A 23,093-nucleotide genomic window follows, 5' to 3' on the forward strand; every position below is an offset into this window, starting at 1 on the left:
CTCGCCCTCCCTGTCGCTCGCCCTCCCTGTCGCTCGCCCTCCCTGTCGCTCGCCCTCCCTGTCGCTCTCCCTCCCTGTCGCTCTCCCTCCCTGTCGCTCGCCCTCCCTGTCGCTCGCCCTCCCTGTCGCTCGCCCTCCCTGTCGCTCGCCCTCCCTGTCGCTCGCCCTCCCTGTCGCTCGCCCCCCCTGTCGCTCGCCCCCCCCTGTCGCTCGCCCCCCCTGTCGCTCGCCCCCCCTGTCGCTCGCCCCCCCTGTCGCTCGCCCCCCCTGTCGCTCGCCCCCCCTGTCGCTCGCCCCCCCTGTCGCTCGCCCCCCCTGTCGCTCGCCCCCCCTGTCGCTCGCCCTCCCTGTCGCTCGCCCTCCCTGTCGCTCGCCCTCCCTGTCGCTCGCCCTCCCTGTCGCTCGCCCTCCCAGTCGCTCGCCCTCCCAGTCGCTCGCCCTCCCAGTCGCTCGCCCTCCCAGTCGCTCGTCCTCCCTGTCGCTCGTCCTCCCTGTCGCTCGTCCTCCCTGTCGCTCGCCCTCCCTGTCGCTCGCCCCCCCTGTCGCTCGCCCCCCCTGTCGCTCGCCCCCCCTGTCGCTCGCCCCCCCTGTCGCTCGCCCCCCCTGTCGCTCGCCCCCCCTGTCGCTCGCCCTCCCTGTCGCTCGCCCCCCCTGTCGCTCGCCCCCCCTGTCGCTCGCCCCCCCTGTCGCTCGCCCCCCCTGTCGCTCGCCCCCCCTGTCGCTCGCCCCCCCTGTCGCTCGCCCCCCCTGACGCTCGCCCCCCCTGTCGCTCGCCCCCCCTGTCGCTCGCCCCCCCTGTCGTCGCCCCCCCTGTCGCTCGCCCCCCCTGTCGCTCGCCCCCCCTGTCGCTCGCCCCCCCTGTCGCTCGCCCCCCCTGTCGCTCGCCCCCCCTGTCGCTCGCCCCCCTGTCGCTCGCCTGCCCCCGATTTCGCTCGCCCTCCCTGTCGCTCGCCCTCCCTGTCGCTCGCCCTCCCTGTCGCTCGCCCTCCCTGTCGCTCGCCCTCCCTGTCGCTCGCCCTCCCTGTCGCTCGCCCTCCCTGTCGCTCGCCCTCCCTGTCGCTCGCCCTCCCTGTCGCTCGCCCTCCCTGTCGCTCGCCCTCCCTGTCGCTCGCCCTCCCTGTCGCTCGCCCTCCCTGTCTCGTGCCCGCCCCCGATTTCACTCACCCTCCCTGTCGCTCGCCCTCCCTGTCGCTCGTCCTCCCTATCGGTCGCTCTCCCTGTCGCTCGCCCTCCCAGTCGCTCGCCCTCCCAGTCGCTGGCCCTCCCTGTCGCTCGCCCTCCCTGTCGCTCTCCCTCCCTGTCGCTCTCCCTCCCTGTCGCTCTCCCTCCCGTCGCTCTCCCTCCCTGTCGCTCTCCCTCCCTGTCGCTCTCCCTCCCTGTCGCTCTCCCTCCCTGTCGCTCTCCCTCCCTGTCGCTCTCCCTCCCTGTCGCTCTCCCTCCCTGTCGCTCGCCCTCCCTGTCGCTCGCCCTCCCTGTCGCTCGCCCTCCCTGTCGCTCGCCCTCCCTGTCGCTCGCCCTCCCTGTCGCACGCCCTCCCTGTCGCTCTCCCTCCCTGTCGCTCTCCCTCCCTGTCGCTCGCCCTCCCTGTCGCTCTCCCCCCCTGTCGCTCTCCCCCCCTGTCCCTCGCCCTCCCTGTCCCTCGCCCTCCCTGTCCCTCGCCGTCCCTGTCCCTCGCCCTCCCTGTCCCTCGCCCTCCCTGTCCCTCGCCCTCCCTGTCCCTCGCCCTCCCTGTCCCTCGCCCTCCCTGCCTCTCGCCCTCCCTGCCTCTCGCCCTCCCAGTCGCTCGCCCTCCCAGTCGCTCGCCCTCCCAGTCGCTCGCCCTCCCTTTCGCTCGCCCTCCCTGTCTCTCTCCCTCCCTGTCTCTCTCCCTCCCTGTCTCTCTCCCTCCCTGTCGCTCTCCCTCCCTGTCGCTCTCCCTCCCTGTCGCTCTCCCTCCCTGTCGCTCTCCCTCCCTGTCGCTCTCCCTCCCTGTCGCTCTCCCTCCCTGTCGCTCTCCCTCCCTGTCGCTCTCCCTCCCTGTCGCTCTCCCTCCCTGTCGCTCGCCCTCCCTGTCCCTCGCCCTCCCTGTCACTCGCCCTCCCTGTCTCTCGCCCTCCCTGTCGCTCGCCGTCCCTGTCGCTCGCCCCCTCTGTTGCTCACCTTCCTATCGCTCGCCCTCCTGTGGCTCGCCCTCCCTGTCGCTCGCCCTCCCTGTCGCTCGCCCTCCCTGTCGCTCTCCCTCCCTGTCGCTCTCCCTCCCTGTCGCTCGCCCTCCCTGTCGCTCGCCCTCCCTGTCGCTCGCCCTCCCTGTCGCTCGCCCTCCCTGTCGCTCGCCCTCCCTGTCGCTCGCCCTCCCTGTCGCTCTCCCTCCCTGTCGCTCTCCCTCCCTGTCGCTCGCCCTCCCTGTCGCTCTCCCTCCCTGTCGCTCGCCCTCCCTGTCGCTCTCCCCCCCTGTCGCTCTCCCCCCCTGTCCTTCGCCCTCCCTGTCCCGCCCTCCCTGTCCCTCGCCCTCCCTGTCCCTCGCCCTCCCTGTCCCTCGCCCTCCCTGTCCCTCGCCCTCCCTGTCCCTCGCCCTCCCTGTCCCTCGCCCTCCCTGTCCCTCGCCCTCCCTGTCCCTCGCCCTCCCTGCCTCTCGCCCTCCCTGCCTCTCGCCCTCCCAGTCGCTCGCCCCCCCTGTCCCTCGCCCTCCCTGTCCCTCGCCCTCCCTGTCCCTCGCCCTCCCTGTCCCTCGCCCTCCCTGTCCCTCGCCCTCCCTGTCCCTCGCCCTCCCTGCCTCTCGCCCTCCCTGCCTCTCGCCCTCCCAGTCGCTCGCCCTCCCAGTCGCTCGCCCTCCCAGTCGCTCGCCCTCCCTTTCGCTCGCCCTCCCTGTCTCTCTCCCTCCCTGTCTCTCTCCCTCCCTGTCGCTCTCCCTCCCTGTCGCTCTCCCTCCCTGTCGCTCTCCCTCCCTGTCGCTCTCCCTCCCTGTCGCTCTCCCTCCCTGTCGCTCGCCCTCCCTGTCCCTCGCCCTCCCTGTCACTCGCCCTCCCTGTCTCTCGCCCTCCCTGTCGCTCGCCGTCCCTGTCGCTCGCCCCCTCTGTTGCTCACCTTCCTATCGCTCGCCCTCCTGTGGCTCGCCCCCCCTGTCGCTCGCCCCCCCTGTCGCTCGCCCCCCCTGTCGCTCGCCCCCCCTGTCGCTCGCCCCCCCTGTCGCTCGCCCCCCCTGTCGCTCGCCCCCCCTGTCGCTCGCCCCCCCTGTCGCTCGCCCCCCCTGTCGCTCGCCCCCCATGTCGCTCGCCCCCTCTGTCGCTCGCCCCCCCCTGTCGCTCGTTCGCCCCCCCTGTCGCTCGCTCGCCCCCCCTGTCGCTCGCTCGCCCTCCCTGTCGCTCGCTCGCCCTCCCTGTCGCTCGCTCGCCCTCCCTGTCGCTCGCTCGCCCTCCCTGTCGCTCGCTCGCCCTCCCTGTCGCTCGCTCGCCCTCCCTGTCGCTCGCTCGCCCTCCCTGTCGCTCGCTCGCCTTCCCTGTCGCTCGCTCGCCCCCCCCTGTCGCTCGCCCCCCCTGTCGCTCGCCCCCCCTGTCGCTCGCCCCCCCTGTCGCTCGCCCCCCCTGTCGCTCGCCCCCCCCTGTCGCTCGCCCCCCCTGTCGCTCGCCCCCCCTGTCGCTCGCCCCCCCTGTCGCTCGCCCCCCCTGTCGCTCGCCCCCCCTGTCGCTCGCCCCCCCTGTCGCTCGCCCCCCCCTGTCGCTCGCCCCCCCTGTCGCTCGCCCCCCCTGTCGCTCGCCCCCCCTGTCGCTCGCCCCCCCCTGTCGCTCGCCCCCCCTGTCGCTCGCCCCCCCCTGTCGCTCGCCCCCCCCTGTCGCTCGCCCCCCCCTGTCGCTCGCCCTCCCTGTCGCTCGCCCTCCCTGTCGCTCGCCCTCCCTGTCGCTCGCCCTCCCAGTCGCTCGCCCTCCCAGTCGCTCGCCCTCCCAGTCGCTCGCCCTCCCAGTCGCTCGTCCTCCCTGTCGCTCGTCCTCCCTGTCGCTCGCCCTCCCTGTCGCTCGCCCCCCCTGTCGCTCGCCCCCCCTGTCGCTCGCCCCCCCTGTCGCTCGCCCCCCCTGTCGCTCGCCCCCCCGTCGCTCGCCCTCCCTGTCGCTCGCCCCCCCTGTCGCTCGCCCCCCCTGTCGCTCGCCCCCCCTGTCGCTCGCCCCCCCTGTCGCTCGCCCCCCCTGTCGCTCGCCCCCCCTGTCGCTCGCCCCCCTGTCGCTCGCCCCCCTGACGCTCGCCCCCCCCTGTCGCTCGCCCCCCCTGTCGCTCGCCCCCCCCTGTCGTCGCCCCCCCTGTCGCTCGCCCCCCCTGTCGCTCGCCCCCCCTGTCGCTCGCCCCCCCTGTCGCTCGCCCCCCCTGTCGCTCGCCCCCCTGTCGCTCGCCTGCCCCCGATTTCGCTCGCCCTCCCTGTCGCTCGCCCTCCCTGTCGCTCGCCCTCCCTGTCGCTCGCCCTCCCTGTCGCTCGCCCTCCCTGTCGCTCGCCCTCCCTGTCGCTCGCCCTCCCTGTCGCTCGCCCTCCCTGTCTCGTGCCCGCCCCCGATTTCACTCACCCTCCCTGTCGCTCGCCCTCCCTGTCGCTCGTCCTCCCTGTCGGTCGCCCTCCCTGTCGCTCGCCCTCCCAGTCGCTCGCCCTCCCAGTCGCTGGCCCTCCCTGTCGCTCGCCCTCCCTGTCGCTCTCCCTCCCTGTCGCTCTCCCTCCCTGTCGCTCTCCCTCCCTGTCGCTCTCCCTCCCTGTCGCTCTCCCTCCCTGTCGCTCTCCCTCCCTGTCGCTCTCCCTCCCTGTCGCTCTCCCTCCCTGTCGCTCTCCCTCCCTGTCGCTCGCCCTCCCTGTCGCTCGCCCTCCCTGTCGCTCGCCCTCCCTGTCGCACGCCCTCCCTGTCGCTCGCCCTCCCTGTCGCTCTCCCTCCCTGTCGCTCGCCCTCCCTGTCGCTCGCCCTCCCAGTCGCTCGCCCTCCCAGTCGCTCGCCCTCCCTGTCGCTCGCCCTCCCTGTCGCTCGCCCTCCCTGTCGCTCTCCCTCCCTGTCGCTCTCCCTCCCTGTCGCTCGCCCTCCCTGTCGCTCTCCCTCCCTGTCGCTCGCCCTCCCTGTCGCTCTCCCCCCCTGTCGCTCTCCCCCCCTGTCCCTCGCCCTCCCTGTCCCTCGCCCTCCCTGTCGCTCTCCCTCCCTGTCGCTCTCCCTCCCTGTCGCTCTCCCTCCCAGTCGCTCGCCCTCCCAGTCGCTCGCCCTCCCTTTCGCTCGCCCTCCCTGTCTCTCTCCCTCCCTGTCTCTCTCCCTCCCTGTCTCTCTCCCTCCCTGTCGCTCTCCCTCCCTGTCGCTCTCCCTCCCTGTCGCTCTCCCTCCCTGTCGCTCTCCCTCCCTGTCGCTCTCCCTCCCTGTCGCTCTCCCTCCCTGTCGCTCTCCCTCCCTGTCGCTCTCCCTCCCTGTCGCTCTCCCTCCCTGTCCCTCGCCCTCCCTGTCACTCGCCCTCCCTGTCTCTCGCCCTCCCTGTCGCTCGCCGTCCCTGTCGCTCGCCCCCTCTGTTGCTCACCTTCCTATCGCTCGCCCTCCTGTGGCTCGCCCTCCCTGTCGCTCGCCCTCCCTGTCGCTCGCCCTCCCTGTCGCTCTCCCTCCCTGTCGCTCGCCGTCCCTGTCGCTCGCCCCCTCTGTTGCTCACCTTCCTATCGCTCGCCCTCCTGTGGCTCGCCCTCCCTGTCGCTCGCCCTCCCTGTCGCTCGCCCTCCCTGTCGCTCTCCCTCCCTGTCGCTCGCCCTCCCTGTCGCTCGCCCTCCCAGTCGCTCGCCCTCCCAGTCGCTCGCCCTCCCTGTCGCTCGCCCTCCCTGTCGCTCGCCCTCCCTGTCGCTCTCCCTCCCTGTCGCTCTCCCTCCCTGTCGCTCGCCCTCCCTGTCGCTCTCCCTCCCTGTCGCTCGCCCTCCCTGTCGCTCTCCCCCCCTGTCGCTCTCCCCCCCTGTCCCTCGCCCTCCCTGTCCCTCGCCCTCCCTGTCGCTCTCCCTCCCTGTCGCTCTCCCTCCCTGTCGCTCTCCCTCCCTGTCGCTCTCCCTCCCTGTCGCTCGCCCTCCCTGTCGCTCTCCCCCCCTGTCGCTCTCCCCCCCTGTCGCTCTCCCCCCCCTGTCCCTCGCCCTCCCTGTCCCTCGCCCTCCCTGTCCCTCGCCGTCCCTGTCCCTCGCCCTCCCTGTCCCTCGCCCTCCCTGTCCCTCGCCCTCCCTGTCCCTCGCCCTCCCTGTCCCTCGCCCTCCCTGCCTCTCGCCCTCCCTGCCTCTCGCCCTCCCAGTCGCTCGCCCTCCCAGTCGCTCGCCCTCCCAGTCGCTCGCCCTCCCTTTCGCTCGCCCTCCCTGTCTCTCTCCCTCCCTGTCTCTCTCCCTCCCTGTCTCTCTCCCTCCCTGTCGCTCTCCCTCCCTGTCGCTCTCCCTCCCTGTCGCTCTCCCTCCCTGTCGCTCTCCCTCCCTGTCGCTCTCCCTCCCTGTCGCTCTCCCTCCCTGTCGCTCTCCCTCCCTGTCGCTCGCCCTCCCTGTCCCTCGCCCTCCCTGTCACTCGCCCTCCCTGTCTCTCGCCCTCCCTGTCGCTCGCCGTCCCTGTCGCTCGCCCCCTCTGTTGCTCACCTTCCTATCGCTCGCCCTCCGGTGGCTCGCCCTCCCTGTCGCTCGCCCTCCCTGTCGCTCTCCCTCCCTGTCGCTCTCCCTCCCTGTCGCTCTCCCTCCCTGTCGCTCGCCCTCCCTGTCGCTCGCCCTCCCTGTCGCTCGCCCTCCCTGTCGCTCGCCCTCCCTGTCGCTCGCCCTCCCTGTCGCTCGCCCTCCCTGTCGCTCGCCCTCCCTGTCGCTCGCCCTCCCTGTCGCTCTCCCTCCCTGTCGCTCTCCCTCCCTGTCGCTCGCCCTCCCTGTCGCTCTCCCCCCCTGTCGCTCTCCCCCCCTGTCCCTCGCCCTCCCTGTCCCTCGCCCTCCCTGTCCCTCGCCCTCCCTGTCCCTCGCCCTCCCTGTCCCTCGCCCTCCCTGTCCCTCGCCCTCCCTGTCCCTCGCCCTCCCTGTCCCTCGCCCTCCCTGTCCCTCGCCCTCCCTGTCCCTCGCCCTCCCTGCCTCTCGCCCTCCCTGCCTCTCGCCCTCCCTGCCTCTCGCCCTCCCAGTCGCTCGCCCTCCCAGTCGCTCGCCCTCCCTTTCGCTCGCCCTCCCTGTCTCTCTCCCTCCCTGTCTCTCTCCCTCCCTGTCGCTCTCCCTCCCTGTCGCTCTCCCTCCCTGTCGCTCTCCCTCCCTGTCGCTCTCCCTCCCTGTCGCTCTCCCTCCCTGTCGCTCTCCCTCCCTGTCGCTCTCCCTCCCTGTCGCTCTCCCTCCCTGTCGCTCGCCCTCCCTGTCCCTCGCCCTCCCTGTCACTCGCCCTCCCTGTCTCTCGCCCTCCCTGTCTCTCGCCCTCCCTGTCGCTCTCCCTCCCTGTCGCTCTCCCTCCCTGTCACTCGCCCTCCCTGTCTCTCGCCCTCCCTGTCGCTCGCCGTCCCTGTCGCTCGCCCCCTCTGTTGCTCACCTTCCTATCGCTCGCCCTCCTGTGGCTCGCCCTCCCTGTCGCTCGCCCTCCTGTGGCTCGCCCTCCCTGTCGCTCGCCCTCCCTGTCGCTCGCCCTCCCTGTCCCTCGCCCTCCCTGTCGCTCTCCCTCCCTGTCGCTCTCCCTCCCTGTCGCTCGCCCTCCCTGTCGCTCTCCCTCCCTGTCGCTCGCCCTCCCTGTCGCTCGCCCTCCCAGTCGCTCGCCCTCCGTGTCGCTCGCCCTCCGTGTCGCTCGCCCTCCCTGTCGCTCGCCCTCCCTGTCGTTCGCCCTCCCTGTCGTTCGCCCTCCCTGTCGCTCGCCCTCCCTGTCGTTCGCCCTCCCTGTCGTTCGCCCTCCCTGTCGCTCGCTCGCTCGCCCTCCCTGTCGCCCGCTCGCCCTCCCTGTCGCTCGCTCGCCCTCCCTGTCGCTCGCCCTCCCTGTCGCTCGCCCTCCCTGTCGCTCGCCCTCCCTGTCGCTCGCCCTCCCTGTCGCTCGCCCTCCCTGTCGCTCTCCCTCCCTGTCGCTCTCCCTCCCTGTCGCTCGCCCTCCCTGTCGCTCGCCCTCCCTGTCGCTCGCCCTCCCTGTCGCTCGCCCTCCCTGTCGCTCGCCCTCCCTGTCGCTCGCCCCCCCTGTCGCTCGCCCCCCCCTGTCGCTCGCCCCCCCTGTCGCTCGCCCCCCCTGTCGCTCGCCCCCCCTGTCGCTCGCCCCCCCTGTCGCTCGCCCCCCCTGTCGCTCGCCCCCCCTGTCGCTCGCCCCCCCTGTCGCTCGCCCCCCCTGTCGCTCGCCCCCCCTGTCGCTCGCCCCCCCTGTCGCTCGCCCTCCCTGTCGCTCGCCCTCCCTGTCGCTCGCCCTCCCTGTCGCTCGCCCTCCCTGTCGCTCGCCCTCCCTGTCGCTCGCCCTCCCAGTCGCTCGCCCTCCCAGTCGCTCGCCCTCCCAGTCGCTCGCCCTCCCAGTCGCTCGTCCTCCCTGTCGCTCGTCCTCCCTGTCGCTCGTCCTCCCTGTCGCTCGCCCTCCCTGTCGCTCGCCCCCCCTGTCGCTCGCCCCCCCTGTCGCTCGCCCCCCCTGTCGCTCGCCCCCCCTGTCGCTCGCCCCCCCTGTCGCTCGCCCCCCCTGTCGCTCGCCCTCCCTGTCGCTCGCCCCCCCTGTCGCTCGCCCCCCCTGTCGCTCGCCCCCCCTGTCGCTCGCCCCCCCTGTCGCTCGCCCCCCCCTGTCGCTCGCCCCCCCCTGTCGCTCGCCCCCCCTGACGCTCGCCCCCCCTGTCGCTCGCCCCCCCTGTCGCTCGCCCCCCCTGTCGTCGCCCCCCCTGTCGCTCGCCCCCCCTGTCGCTCGCCCCCCCTGTCGCTCGCCCCCCCTGTCGCTCGCCCCCCCTGTCGCTCGCCCCCCTGTCGCTCGCCTGCCCCCGATTTCGCTCGCCCTCCCTGTCGCTCGCCCTCCCTGTCGCTCGCCCTCCCTGTCGCTCGCCCTCCCTGTCGCTCGCCCTCCCTGTCGCTCGCCCTCCCTGTCGCTCGCCCTCCCTGTCGCTCGCCCTCCCTGTCGCTCGCCCTCCCTGTCTCGTGCCCGCCCCCGATTTCACTCACCCTCCCTGTCGCTCGCCCTCCCTGTCGCTCGTCCTCCCTATCGGTCGCTCTCCCTGTCGCTCGCCCTCCCAGTCGCTCGCCCTCCCAGTCGCTGGCCCTCCCTGTCGCTCGCCCTCCCTGTCGCTCTCCCTCCCTGTCGCTCTCCCTCCCTGTCGCTCTCCCTCCCGTCGCTCTCCCTCCCTGTCGCTCTCCCTCCCTGTCGCTCTCCCTCCCTGTCGCTCTCCCTCCCTGTCGCTCTCCCTCCCTGTCGCTCTCCCTCCCTGTCGCTCTCCCTCCCTGTCGCTCGCCCTCCCTGTCGCTCGCCCTCCCTGTCGCTCGCCCTCCCTGTCGCTCGCCCTCCCTGTCGCTCGCCCTCCCTGTCGCACGCCCTCCCTGTCGCTCGCCCTCCCTGTCGCTCTCCCTCCCTGTCGCTCGCCCTCCCTGTCGCTCGCCCTCCCAGTCGCTCGCCCTCCCAGTCGCTCGCCCTCCCTGTCGCTCGCCCTCCCTGTCGCTCTCCCTCCCTGTCGCTCTCCCTCCCTGTCGCTCGCCCTCCCTGTCGCTCTCCCTCCCTGTCGCTCGCCCTCCCTGTCGCTCTCCCCCCCTGTCGCTCTCCCCCCCTGTCCCTCGCCCTCCCTGTCCCTCGCCCTCCCTGTCCCTCGCCCTCCCTGTCGCTCTCCCTCCCTGTCGCTCTCCCTCCCTGTCGCTCTCCCTCCCTGTCGCTCTCCCTCCCTGTCGCTCGCCCTCCCTGTCGCTCTCCCCCCCTGTCGCTCTCCCCCCCTGTCCCTCGCCCTCCCTGTCCCTCGCCCTCCCTGTCCCTCGCCGTCCCTGTCCCTCGCCCTCCCTGTCCCTCGCCCTCCCTGTCCCTCGCCCTCCCTGTCCCTCGCCCTCCCTGTCCCTCGCCCTCCCTGCCTCTCGCCCTCCCTGCCTCTCGCCCTCCCAGTCGCTCGCCCTCCCAGTCGCTCGCCCTCCCAGTCGCTCGCCCTCCCTTTCGCTCGCCCTCCCTGTCTCTCTCCCTCCCTGTCTCTCTCCCTCCCTGTCTCTCTCCCTCCCTGTCGCTCTCCCTCCCTGTCGCTCTCCCTCCCTGTCGCTCTCCCTCCCTGTCGCTCTCCCTCCCTGTCGCTCTCCCTCCCTGTCGCTCTCCCTCCCTGTCGCTCTCCCTCCCTGTCGCTCTCCCTCCCTGTCGCTCTCCCTCCCTGTCGCTCGCCCTCCCTGTCCCTCGCCCTCCCTGTCACTCGCCCTCCCTGTCTCTCGCCCTCCCTGTCGCTCGCCGTCCCTGTCGCTCGCCCCCTCTGTTGCTCACCTTCCTATCGCTCGCCCTCCTGTGGCTCGCCCTCCCTGTCGCTCGCCCTCCTGTGGCTCGCCCTCCCTGTCGCTCGCCCTCCCTGTCGCTCGCCCTCCCTGTCGCTCGCCCTCCTGTGGCTCGCCCTCCCTGTCGCTCGCCCTCCCTGTCGCTCGCCCTCCCTGTCGCTCTCCCTCCCTGTCGCTCTCCCTCCCTGTCGCTCGCCCTCCCTGTCGCTCGCCCTCCCTGTCGCTCGCCCTCCCTGTCGCTCGCCCTCCCTGTCGCTCGCCCTCCCTGTCGCTCGCCCTCCCTGTCGCTCGCCCTCCCTGTCGCTCGCCCTCCCTGTCGCTCTCCCTCCCTGTCGCTCTCCCTCCCTGTCGCTCGCCCTCCCTGTCGCTCTCCCTCCCTGTCGCTCGCCCTCCCTGTCGCTCGCCCTCCCTGTCGCTCTCCCCCCCTGTCGCTCTCCCCCCCTGTCCCTCGCCCTCCCTGTCCCTCGCCCTCCCTGTCCCTCGCCCTCCCTGTCCCTCGCCCTCCCTGTCCCTCGCCCTCCCTGTCCCTCGCCCTCCCTGTCCCTCGCCCTCCCTGTCCCTCGCCCTCCCTGTCCCTCGCCCTCCCTGTCCCTCGCCCTCCCTGTCCCTCGCCCTCCCTGCCTCTCGCCCTCCCTGCCTCTCGCCCTCCCAGTCGCTCGCCCCCCCTGTCCCTCGCCCTCCCTGTCCCTCGCCCTCCCTGTCCCTCGCCCTCCCTGTCCCTCGCCCTCCCTGTCCCTCGCCCTCCCTGCCTCTCGCCCTCCCTGCCTCTCGCCCTCCCAGTCGCTCGCCCTCCCAGTCGCTCGCCCTCCCAGTCGCTCGCCCTCCCTTTCGCTCGCCCTCCCTGTCTCTCTCCCTCCCTGTCTCTCTCCCTCCCTGTCGCTCTCCCTCCCTGTCGCTCTCCCTCCCTGTCGCTCTCCCTCCCTGTCGCTCTCCCTCCCTGTCGCTCTCCCTCCCTGTCGCTCGCCCTCCCTGTCCCTCGCCCTCCCTGTCACTCGCCCTCCCTGTCTCTCGCCCTCCCTGTCGCTCGCCGTCCCTGTCGCTCGCCCCCTCTGTTGCTCACCTTCCTATCGCTCGCCCTCCTGTGGCTCGCCCTCCCTGTCGCTCGCCCTCCTGTGGCTCGCCCTCCCTGTCGCTCGCCCTCCCTGTCGCTCGCCCTCCCTGTCCCTCGCCCTCCCTGTCGCTCTCCCTCCCTGTCGCTCTCCCTCCCTGTCGCTCGCCCTCCCTGTCGCTCTCCCTCCCTGTCGCTCGCCCTCCCTGTCGCTCGCCCTCCCAGTCGCTCGCCCTCCGTGTCGCTCGCCCTCCCTGTCGCTCGCCCTCCCTGTCGTTCGCCCTCCCTGTCGTTCGCCCTCCCTGTCGCTCGCCCTCCCTGTCGTTCGCCCTCCCTGTCGTTCGCCCTCCCTGTCGTTCGCCCTCCCTGTCGCTCGCTCGCTCGCCCTCCCTGTCGCCCGCTCGCCCTCCCTGTCGCTCGCTCGCCCTCCCTGTCGCTCGCCCTCCCTGTCGCTCGCCCTCCCTGTCGCTCGCCCTCCCTGTCGCTCGCCCTCCCTGTCGCTCGCCCTCCCTGTCGCTCTCCCTCCCTGTCGCTCTCCCTCCCTGTCGCTCGCCCTCCCAGTCGCTCGCCCTCCCAGTCGCTCGCCCTCCCTGTCGCTCGCCCTCCCTGTCGCTCGCCCTCCCTGTCGCTCGCCCTCCCTGTCGCTCGCCCTCCCTGTCGCTCGCCCTCCCTGTCGCTCGCCCTCCCTGTCGCTCGCCCTCCCTGTCGCTCGCCCTCCCTGTCGTTCGCCCTCCCTGTCGCTCGCCCTCCCTGTCGCTCGCCCTCCCTGTCGTTCGCCCTCCCTGTCGCTCGCCCTCCCTGTCGTTCGCCCTCCCTGTCGCTCGCCCTCCCTGTCGCTCGCCCTCCCTGTTGCTCCCTCCCTGTCGCTCGCCCTCCCTGTCGTTCGCCCTCCCTGTCGCTCGCCCTCCCTGTCGCTCGCCCTCCCTGTTGCTCCCTCCCAGTCGCTCGCCCTCCCTGTCGCTCTCCCTCCCTGTCGTTCGCCCTCCCTGTCGTTCGCCCTCCCTGTCGCTCGCTCGCTCGCCGTCCTGTGGCTCGCTCGCCCTCCCTGTCGCTCGCCCTCCCTGTCGCTCGCTCGCCCTCCCTGTCGCACGCTCGCCCTCCCTGTCGCTCGCCCTCCCTGTCGCTCGCCCTCCCTGTCGCTCGTCCTCCCTGTCGCTCTCCCTCCCTGTCGCTCTCCCTCCCTGTCGCTCTCCCTCCCTGTCGCTCTCCCTCCCTGTCGCTCTCCCTCCCTGTCGCTCTCCCTCCCTGTCGCTCTCCCTCCCTGTCGCTCGCCCTCCCTGTCGCTCGCCCTCCCTGTCGCTCGCCCTCCCTGTCGCTCGCCCTCCCTGTCGCTCGCCCTCCCTGTCGCTCGCTCGCCCTCCCTGTCGCTCGCCCTCCCTGTCGCTCGCCCTCCCTGTCGCTCGCCCTCCCTGTCGTTCGCCCTCCCTGTCGCTCTCCCTCCCTGTCGCTCTCCCTCCCTGTCGCTCGCCCTCCCTGTCGTTCGCCCTCCCTGTCGTTCGCCCTCCCTGTCGCTCTCCCTCCCTGTCGCTCTCCCTCCCTGTCGCTCGCCCTCCCTGTCGTTCGCCCTCCCTGTCGTTCGCCCTCCCTGTCGCTCTCCCTCCCTGTCGCTCTCCCTCCCTGTCGCTCTCCCTCCCTGTCGCTCGCCCTCCCTGTCGCTCGCCCTCCCTGTCGCTCGCCCTCCCTGTCGCTCGCCCTCCCTGTCGCTCTCCCTCCCTGTCGCTCGCCCTCCCTGTCGCTCGCCCTCCCTGTCGCTCGCCCTCCCTGTCGTTCGCCCTCCCTGTCGCTCGCCCTCCCTGTCGCTCTCCCTCCCTGTCGCTCTCCCTCCCTGTCGCTCTCCCTCCCTGTCGCTCTCCCTCCCTGTCGCTCTCCCTCCCTGTCGCTCGCCCTCCCTGTCGCTCGCCCTCCCTGTCGCTCGCCCTCCCTGTCGCTCTCCCTCCCTGTCGCTCGCCCTCCCAGTCGCTCGCCCTCCCAGTCGCTCGCCCTCCCAGTCGCTCGCCCTCCGTGTCGCTCGCCCTCCCTGTCGCTCGCCCTCCCTGTCGCTCGCCCTCCCTGTCGTTCGCCCTCCCTGTCGTTCGCCCTCCCTGTCGTTCGCCCTCCCTGTCGTTCGCCCTCCCTGTCGCTCGCTCGCTCGCCCTCCCTGTCGCCCGCTCGCCCTCCCTGTCGCTCGCTCGCCCTCCCTGTCGCTCGCCCTCCCTGTCGCTCGCCCTCCCTGTCGCTCGGCCTCCCTGTCGCTCTCCCTCCCTGTCGCTCTCCCTCCCTGTCGCTCGCCCTCCCTGTCGCTCTCCCTCCCTGTCGCTCGCCCTCCCTGTCGCTCTCCCCCCCTGTCGCTCTCCCCCCCCTGTCCCTCGCCCTCCCTGTCCCTCGCCCTCCCTGTCCCTCGCCCTCCCTGTCCCTCGCCCTCCCTGTCCCTCGCCCTCCCTGTCCCTCGCCCTCCCTGTCCCTCGCCCTCCCTGTCCCTCGCCCTCCCTGTCCCTCGCCCTCCCTGTCCCTCGCCCTCCCTGTCCCTCGCCCTCCCTGCCTCTCGCCCTCCCTGTCGCTCGCCCTCCCTGTCGCTCGCCCTCCCTGTCGCTCGCCCTCCCTGTCGCTCGCTCGCCCTCCCTGTCGCTCGCCCTCCCTGTCGCTCGCCCTCCCTGTCGCTCGCCCTCCCTGTCGTTCGCCCTCCCTGTCGCTCTCCCTCCCTGTCGCTCTCCCTCCCTGTCGCTCGCCCTCCCTGTCGTTCGCCCTCCCTGTCGCTCTCCCTCCCTGTCGCTCTCCCTCCCTGTCGCTCTCCCTCCCTGTCGCTCTCCCTCCCTGTCGCTCGCCCTCCCTGTCGCTCGCCCTCCCTGTCGCTCGCCCTCCCTGTCGCTCGCCCTCCCTGTCGCTCGCCCTCCCTGTCGCTCTCCCTCCCTGTCGCTCGCCCTCCCTGTCGCTCGCCCTCCCTGTCGCTCGCCCTCCCTGTCGTTCGCCCTCCCTGTCGCTCTCCCTCCCTGTCGCTCTCCCTCCCTGTCGCTCTCCCTCCCTGTCGCTCTCCCTCCCTGTCGCTCGCCCTCCCTGTCGCTCGCCCTCCCTGTCGCTCGCCCTCCCTGTCGCTCGCCCTCCCTGTCGCTCGCCCTCCCTGTCGCTCGCCCTCCCAGTCGCTCGCCCTCCCAGTCGCTCGCCCTCCCAGTCGCTCGCCCTCCGTGTCGCTCGCCCTCCCTGTCGCTCGCCCTCCCTGTCGCTCGCCCTCCCTGTCGCTCGCCCTCCCTGTCGTTCGCCCTCCCTGTCGTTCGCCCTCCCTGTCGTTCGCCCTCCCTGTCGCTCGCTCGCTCGCCCTCCCTGTCGCCCGCTCGCCCTCCCTGTCGCTCGCTCGCCCTCCCTGTCGCTCGCCCTCCCTGTCGCTCGCCCTCCCTGTCGCTCGCCCTCCCTGTCGCTCGGCCTCCCTGTCGCTCTCCCTCCCTGTCGCTCTCCCTCCCTGTCGCTCTCCCTCCCTGTCGCTCTCCCTCCCTGTCGCTCGCCCTCCCTGTCGCTCGCCCTCCCTGTCGCTCTCCCTCCCTGTCGCTCTCCCTCCCTGTCGCTCGCCCTCCCTGTCGCTCGCCCTCCCTGTCGCTCGCCCTCCCTGTCGCTCGCCCTCCCTGTCGCTCGCCCTCCCTGTCGCTCGCCCTCCCTGTCGCTCTCCCTCCCTGTCGCTCTCCCTCCCTGTCGCTCTCCCTCCCTGTCGCTCGCCCTCCCTGTCGCTCTCCCCCCCGTCGCTCTCCCCCCCTGTCCCTCGCCCTCCCTGTCCCTCGCCCTCCCTGTCCCTCGCCCTCCCTGTCCCTCGCCCTCCCTGTCCCTCGCCCTCCCTGTCCCTCGCCCTCCCTGTCCCTCGCCCTCCCTGTCCCTCGCCCTCCCTGTCCCTCGCCCTCCCTGCCTCTCGCCCTCCCTGCCTCTCGCCCTCCCAGTCGCTCGCCCTCCCAGTCGCTCGCCCTCCCAGTCGCTCGCCCTCCCTTTCGCTCGCCCTCCCTGTCTCTCTCCCTCCCTGTCTCTCTCCCTCCCTGTCGCTCTCCCTCCCTGTCGCTCGCCCTCCCTGTCGCTCTCCCTCCCTGTCGCTCTCCCTCCCTGTCGCTCTCCCTCCCTGTCGCTCTCCCTCCCTGTCGCTCTCCCTCCCTGTCGCTCTCCCTCCCTGTCGCTCTCCCTCCCTGTCGCTCGCCCTCCCTGTCCCTCGCCCTCCCTGTCACTCGCCCTCCCTGTCTCTTGCCCTCCCTGTCGCTCGCCGTCCCTGTCGCTCGCCCCCCTCTGTTGCTCACCTTCCTATCGCTCGCCCTCCTGTGGCTCGCCCTCCCTGTCGCTCGCCCTCCTGTGGCTCGCCCTCCCTGTCGCTCGCCCTCCCAGTCGCTCGCCCTCCGTGTCGCTCGCCCTCCCTGTCGCTCGCCCTCCCTGTCGCTCGCCCTCCCTGTCGTTCGCCCTCCCTGTCGTTCGCCCTCCCTGTCGCTCGCCCTCCCTGTCGTTCGCCCTCCCTGTCGTTCGCCCTCCCTGTCGTTCGCCCTCCCTGTCGCTCGCTCGCTCGCCCTCCCTGTCGCCCGCTCGCCCTCCCTGTCGCTCGCTCGCCCTCCCTGTCGCTCGCCCTCCCTGTCGCTCGCCCTCCCTGTCGCTCGCCCTCCCTGTCGCTCGCCCTCCCTGTCGCTCGCCCTCCCTGTCGCTCGCCCTCCCTGTCGCTCTCCCTCCCTGTCGCTCTCCCTCCCTGTCGCTCGCCCTCCCAGTCGCTCGCCCTCCCAGTCGCTCGCCCTCCCTGTCGCTCGCCCTCCCTGTCGCTCGCCCTCCCTGTCGCTCGCCCTCCCTGTCGCTCGCCCTCCCTGTCGCTCGCCCTCCCTGTCGCTCGCCCTCCCTGTCGCTCGCCCTCCCTGTCGTTCGCCCTCCCTGTCGCTCGCCCTCCCTGTCGCTCGCCCTCCCTGTTGCTCCCTCCCTGTCGCTCGCCCTCCCTGTCGCTCGCCCTCCCTGTCGCTCGCCCTCCCTGTCGCTCTCCCTCCCTGTCGCTCGCCCTCCCTGTCGCTCGCCCTCCCTGTCGCTCGCCCTCCCTGTCGTTCGCCCTCCCTGTCGCTCGCCCTCCCTGTCGCTCGCCCTCCCTGTTGCTCCCTCCCAGTCGCTCGCCCTCCCTGTCGCTCTCCCTCCCTGTCGTTCGCCCTCCCTGTCGTTCGCCCTCCCTGTCGCTCGCTCGCTCGCCCTCCTGTGGCTCGCTCGCCCTCCCTGTCGCTCGCCCTCCCTGTCGCTCGCTCGCCCTACCTGTCGCACGCTCGCCCTCCCTGTCGCTCGCCCTCCCTGTCGCTCGTCCTCCCTGTCTGTCGCTCTCCCTCCCTGTCGCTCTCCCTCCCTGTCGCTCTCCCTCCCTGTCGCTCTCCCTCCCTGTCGCTCTCCCTCCCTGTCGCTCTCCCTCCCTGTCGCTCTCCCTCCCTGTCGCTCGCCCTCCCTGTCGCTCGCCCTCCCTGTCGCTCGCCCTCCCTGTCGCTCGCCCTCCCTGTCGCTCGCCCTCCCTGTCGCTCGCCCTCCCTGTCGCTCGCCCTCCCTGTCGCTCGCCCTCCCTGTCGTTCGCCCTCCCTGTCGCTCTCCCTCCCTGTCGCTCTCCCTCCCTGTCGCTCGCCCTCCCTGTCGTTCGCCCTCCCTGTCGCTCTCCCTCCCTGTCGCTCTCCCTCCCTGTCGCTCTCCCTCCCTGTCGCTCGCCCTCCCTGTCGCTCGCCCTCCCTGTCGCTCGCCCTCCCTGTCGCTCGCCCTCCCTGTCGCTCTCCCTCCCTGTCGCTCGCCCTCCCTGTCGCTCGCCCTCCCTGTCGCTCGCCCTCCCTGTCGTTCGCCCTCCCTGTCGTTCGCCCTCCCTGTCGCTCGCCCTCCCTGTCGCTCTCCCTCCCTGTCGCTCTCCCTCCCTGTCGCTCTCCCTCCCTGTCGCTCTCCCTCCCTGTCGCTCGCCCTCCCTGTCGCTCGCCCTCCCTGTCGCTCGCCCTCCCTGTCGCTCTCCCTCCCTGTCGCTCGCCCTCCCAGTCGCTCGCCCTCCCAGTCGCTCGCCCTCCCAGTCGCTCGCCCTCCGTGTCGCTCGCCCTCCCTGTCGCTCGCCCTCCCTGTCGCTCGCCCTCCCTGTCGCTCGCCCTCCCTGTCGTTCGCCCTCCCTGTCGTTCGCCCTCCCTGTCGTTCGCCCTCCCTGTCGTTCGCCCTCCCTGTCGCTCGCTCGCTCGCCCTCCCTGTCGCCCGCTCGCCCTCCCTGTCGCTCGCTCGCCCTCCCTGTCGCTCGCCCTCCCTGTCGCTCGCCCTCCCTGTCGCTCGCCCTCCCTGTCGCTCGGCCTCCCTGTCGCTCTCCCTCCCTGTCGCTCTCCCTCCCTGTCGCTCTCCCTCCCTGTCGCTCTCCCTCCCTGTCGCTCTCCCTCCCTGTCGCTCTCCCTCCCTGTCGCTCTCCCTCCCTGTCGCTCTCCCTCCCTGTCGCTCGCTCTCCCTGTCGCTCGCCCTCCCTGTCGCTCTCCCTCCCTGTCGCTCGCCCTCCCTGTCGCTCGCCCTCCCTGTCGCTCGCCCCCCCTGTCGCTCGCCCTCCCTGTCGCTCGCCCTCCCTGTCGCTCGCCCTCCCTGTCGCTCGCCCTCCCTGTCGCTCTCCCTCCCTGTCGCTCTCCCTCCCTGTCGCTCTCCCTCCCTGTCGCTCGCCCTCCCTGTCGCTCTCCCCCCCTGTCGCTCTCCCCCCCTGTCGCTGTCCCCCCCTGTCCCTCGCCCTCCCTGTCCCTCGCCCTCCCTGTCCCTCGCCCTCCCTGTCCCTCGCCCTCCCTGTCCCTCGCCCTCCCTGTCCCTCGCCCTCCCTGTCCCTCGCCCTCCCTGTCCCTCGCCCTCCCTGTCCCTCGCCCTCCCTGTCCCTCGCCCTCCCTGCCTCTCGCCCTCCCTGCCTCTCGCCCTCCCAGTCGCTCGCCCTCCCAGTCGCTCGCCCTCCCAGTCGCTCGCCCTCCCTTTCGCTCGCCCTCCCTGTCTCTCTCCCTCCCTGTCTCTCTCCCTCCCTGTCGCTCTCCCTCCCTGTCGCTCTCCCTCCCTGTCGCTCTCCCTCCCTGTCGCTCTCCCTCCCTGTCGCTCTCCCTCCCTGTCGCTCTCCCTCCCTGTCGCTCTCCCTCCCTGTCGCTCTCCCTCCCTGTCGCTCTCCCTCCCTGTCGCTCGCCCTCCCTGTCCCTCGCCCTCCCTGTCACTCGCCCTCCCTGTCGCTCGCCCTCCCTGTCGCTCGCCCTCCTGTGGCTCGCCCTCCCTGTCGCTCGCCCTCCCTGTCGCTCGCCCTCCCTGTCCCTCGCCCTCCCTGTCGCTCTCCCTCCCTGTCGCTCTCCCTCCCTGTCACTCGCCCTCCCTGTCGCTCTCCCTCCCTGTCGCTCGCCCTCCCTGTCGCTCGCCCTCCCAGTCGCTCGCCCTCCCTGTCGCTCGCCCTCCCTGTCGCTCGCCCTCCCTGTCGCTCGCCCTCCCTGTCGCTCGCCCTCCCTGTCGCTCGCCCTCCCTGTCGTTCGCCCTCCCTGTCGTTCGCCCTCCCTGTCGCTCGCCCTCCCTGTCGTTCGCCCTCCCTGTCGTTCGCCCTCCCTGTCGCTCGCTCGCTCGCCCTCCCTGTCGCCCGCTCGCCCTCCCTGTCGCTCGCTCGCCCTCCCTGTCGCTCGCCCTCCCTGTCGCTCGCCCTCCCTGTCGCTCGCCCTCCCTGTCGCTCGCCCTCCCTGTCGCTCGCCCTCCCTGTCGCTCTCCCTCCCTGTCGCTCTCCCTCCCTGTCGCTCGCCCTCCCAGTCGCTCGCCCTCCCTGTCGCTCGCCCTCCCTGTCGCTTGCCCTCCCTGTCGCTCGCCCTCCCTGTCGCTCGCCCTCCCTGTCGCTCGCCCTCCCTGTCGTTCGCCCTCCCTGTCGCTCGCCCTCCCTGTCGCTCGCCCTCCCTGTTGCTCCCTCCCTGTCGCTCGCCCTCCCTGTCGCTCGCCCTCCCTGTCGCTCGCCCTCCCTGTCGCTCGCCCTCCCTGTCGCTCGCCCTCCCTGTCGTTCGCCCTCCCTGTCGCTCGCCCTCCCTGTCGCTCGCCCTCCCTGTTGCTCCCTCCCTGTCGCTCGCCCTCCCTGTCGTTCGCCCTCCCTGTCGCTCGCCCTCCCTGTTGCTCCCTCCCAGTCGCTCGCCCTCCCTGTCGCTCTCCCTCCCTGTCGTTCGCCCTCCCTGTCGTTCGCCCTCCCTGTCGCTCGCTCGCTCGCCCTCCTGTGGCTCGCTCGCCCTCCCTGTCGCTCGCCCTCCCTGTCGCTCGCTCGCCCTCCCTGTCGCTCGCTCGCCCTCCCTGTCGCTCGCCCTCCCTGTCGCTCGCCCTCCCTGTCGCTCGTCCTCCCTGTCGCTCTCCCTCCCTGTCGCTCTCCCTCCCTGTCGCTCTCCCTCCCTGTCGCTCTCCCTCCCTGTCGCTCTCCCTCCCTGTCGCTCTCCCTCCCTGTCGCTCGCCCTCCCTGTCGCTCGCCCTCCCTGTCGCTCGCCCTCCCTGTCGCTCGCTCGCCCTCCCTGTCGCTCGCCCTCCCTGTCGCTCGCCCTCCCTGTCGCTCGCCCTCCCTGTCGCTCGCCCTCCCTGTCGTTCGCCCTCCCTGTCGCTCTCCCTCCCTGTCGCTCTCCCTCCCTGTCGTTCGCCCTCCCTGTCGCTCTCCCTCCCTGTCGCTCTCCCTCCCTGTCGCTCTCCCTCCCTGTCGCTCTCCCTCCCTGTCGCTCGCCCTCCCTGTCGCTCGCCCTCCCTGTCGCTCGCCCTCCCTGTCGCTCGCCCTTCCTTATCGCTCTCCCTCCCTGTCGCTCGCCCTCCCTGTCGCTCGCCCTCCCTGTCGCTCGCCCTCCCTGTCGTTCGCCCTCCCTGTCGCTCGCCCTCCCTGTCGCTCTCCCTCCCTGTCGCTCTCCCTCCCTGTCGCTCTCCCTCCCTGTCGCTCTCCCTCCCTGTCGCTCGCCCTCCCTGTCGCTCGCCCTCCCTGTCGCTCTCCCTCCCTGTCGCTCGCCCTCCCAGTCGCTCGCCCTCCCAGTCGCTCGCCCTCCCAGTCGCTCGCCCTCCGTGTCGCTCGCCCTCCCTGTCGCTCGCCCTCCCTGTCGTTCGCCCTCCCTGTCGTTCGCCCTCCCTGTCGTTCGCCCTCCCTGTCGCTCGCTCGCTCGCCCTCCCTGTCGCCCGCTCGCCCTCCCTGTCGCTCGCTCGCCCTCCCTGTCGCTCGCCCTCCCTGTCGCTCGCCCTCCCTGTCGCTCGCCCTCCCTGTCGCTCTCCCTCCCTGTCGCTCTCCCTCCCTGTCGCTCTCCCTCCCTGTCGCTCTCCCTCCCTGTCGCTCTCCCTCCCTGTCGCTCTCCCTCCCTGTCGCTCGCCCTCCCTGTCGCTCGCCCTCCCTGTCGCTCTCCCTCCCTGTCGCTCTCCCTCCCTGTCGCTCGCCCCCCCCTGTCGCTCTCCCTCCCTGTCGCTCGCCCTCCCTGTCGCTCGCCCTCCCTGTCGCTCTCCCTCCCTGTCGCTCTCCCTCCCTGTCGCTCGCCCTCCCTGTCGCTCGCCCTCCCTGTCGCTCTCCCTCCCTGTCGCTCTGCCTCCCTGTCGCTCGCCCTCCCTGTCGCTCGCCCCCCCCTGTCGCTCTCCCTCCCTGTCGCTCTCCCTCCCTGTCGCTCTCCCTCCCTGTCGCTCTCCCTCCCTGTCGCTCTCCCTCCCTGTCGCTCTCCCTCCCTGTCGCTCGCCCTCCCTGTCGCTCTCCCTCCCTGTCGCTCTCCCTCCCTGTCGCTCGCCCTCCCTGTCGCTCTCCCTCCCTGTCGCTCTCCCTCCCTGTCGCTCTCCCTCCCTGTCGCTCTCCCTCCCTGTCGCTCTCCCTCCCTGTCGCTCTCCCTCCCTGTCGCTCGCCTTCCCTGTCGCTCGCCCTCCCTGTCGCTCTCCCTCCCTGTCGCTCTCCCCCCCCCCCGTCGCTCTCCCCCCCCCCCTGTCGCTCTCCCCCCCCTGTCGCTCTTCCCCCCCCTGTCGCTCTTCCCCCCCCTGTCGCTCTCCCCCCCCTGTCGCTCTCCCCCACCTGTCGCTCTCCCCCCCCCCCTGTCGCTCTCCCTCCCTGTCGCTCTCCCTCCCTGTCGCTCTCCCTCCCTGTCGCTCTCCCTCTCTGTCGCTCGCCCTCCCTGTCGCTCGCCCTCCCTGTCGCTCGCCCTCCCTGTCGCTCGCCCTCCCTGTCGCTCGCCCTCCCTGTCGCTCGCCCTCCCTGTCGCTCGCCCTCCCTGTCGCTCGCCCTCCCTGTCGCTCGCCCTCCCTGTCGCTCGCCCTCCCTGTCGCTCGCCCTCCCTGTCGTTCGCCCTCCCTGTCGTTCGCCCTCCCTGTCGTTCGCCCTCCCTGTCGTTCGCCCTCCCTGTCGCTCGCTCGCTCGCCCTCCCTGTCGCTCGCTCGCCCTCCCTGTCGCTCGCTCGCCCTCCCTGTCGCTCGCCCTCCCTGTCGCTCGCCCCCCCCTGTCGCTCGCCCCCCCTGTCGCTCGCCCCCCCTGTCGCTCGCCCCCCCTGTCGCTCGCCCCCCCTGTCGCTCGCCCCCCCTGTCGCTCGCCCCCCCTGTCGCTCGCCCCCCCTGTCGCTCGCCCCCCCTGTCGCTCGCCCCCCCTGTCGCTCGCCCCCCCTGTCGCTCGCCCCCCCTGTCGCTCGCCCCCTCTGTCGCTCGCCCCCCCTGTCGCTCGCTCGCCCTCCCTGTCGCTCGCTCGCCCTCCCTGTCGCTCGCTCGCCCTCCCTGTCGCTCGCTCGCCCTCCCTGTCGCTCGCCCTCCCTGTCGCTCGCCCTCCCTGTCGCTCGCCCTCCCAGTCGCTCGCCCTCCCTGTCGCTCGCCCTCCCTGTCGCTCACTCGCCCTCCCTGTCGCTCTCCCTCCCTGTCGCTCTCCCTCCCTGTCGCTCGCCCTCCCAGTCGCTCGCCCTCCCTGTCGCTCTCCCTCCCTGTCGCTCGCCCTCCCTGTCGCTCGCCCTCCCAGTCGCTCGCCCTCCCAGTCGCTCGCCCTCCCTGTCGCTCGCCCTCCCTGTCGCTCGCCCTCCCTGTCGTTCGCCCTCCCTGTCGCTCGCCCTCCCTGTCGCTCTCCCTCCCTGTCGCTCTCCCTCCCTGTCGCTCGCCCTCCCTGTCGCTCTCCCTCCCTGTCGCTCGCCCTCCCTGTCGCTCGCCCTCCCAGTCGCTCGCCCTCCCAGTCGCTCGCCCTCCGTGTCGCTCGCCCTCCCTGTCGCTCGCCCTCCCTGTCGTTCGCCCTCCCTGTCGTTCGCCCTCCCTGTCGTTCGCCCTCCCTGTCGTTCGCCCTCCCTGTCGCTCGCTCGCTCGCCCTCCCTGTCGCCCGCTCGCCCTCCCTGTCGCTCGCTCGCCCTCCCTGTCGCTCGCCCTCCCTGTCGCTCGCCCTCCCTGTCGCTCTCCCTCCCTGTCGCTCTCCCTCCCTGTCGCTCTCCCTCCCTGTCGCTCTCCCTCCCTGTCGCTCTCCCTCCCTGTCGCTCGCCCCCCCCCTGTCGCTCTCCCTCCCTGTCGCTCGCCCTCCCTGTCGCTCTCCCTCCCTGTCGCTCTCCCTCCCTGTCGCTCTCCCTCCCTGTCACTCTCCCTCCCTATCGCTCGCCCTCCCTGTCGCTCGCCCTCCCTGTCGCTCTCCCTCCCTGTCGCTCTCGCTCCCTGTCGCTCTCCCTCCCTGTCGCTCTCCCTCCCTGTCGCTCGCCCCCCCCCTGTCGCTCTCCCTCCCTGTCGCTCTCCCTCCCTGTCGCTCTCCCTCCCTGTCGCTCTCCCTCCCTGTCGCTCTCCCTCCCTGTCGCTCTCCCCCCCCTGTCGCTCTTCCCCCCC

The 23,093-nt window shown here is 73.3% G+C and overlaps 1 protein-coding gene across 1 annotated transcript in view; it reads left to right on the plus strand.

The window, feature by feature from the left end:
* Nucleotides 1-202: 202 nt before the first annotated feature.
* LOC140406299 (uncharacterized) overlaps nucleotides 203-23,093 on the plus strand; it is a gene marked incomplete at its 5' end in the record, with an annotated part of 37,969 nt that continues 15,078 nt past the window's right edge. Inside the window, 4 exons of the mRNA XM_072494412.1 lie at nucleotides 203-360; nucleotides 522-876; nucleotides 3,528-3,888; nucleotides 3,922-4,401. Of these exons, the coding sequence (XP_072350513.1) occupies nucleotides 203-360; nucleotides 522-876; nucleotides 3,528-3,888; nucleotides 3,922-4,401 (1,354 nt within the window). The remainder of the gene's footprint in view (nucleotides 361-521; nucleotides 877-3,527; nucleotides 3,889-3,921; nucleotides 4,402-23,093) is intronic.

This window comes from Scyliorhinus torazame, unplaced genomic scaffold (assembly GCF_047496885.1).
Source record: "Scyliorhinus torazame isolate Kashiwa2021f unplaced genomic scaffold, sScyTor2.1 scaffold_448, whole genome shotgun sequence".
Classification (NCBI taxonomy): domain Eukaryota; kingdom Metazoa; phylum Chordata; class Chondrichthyes; order Carcharhiniformes; family Scyliorhinidae; genus Scyliorhinus; species Scyliorhinus torazame.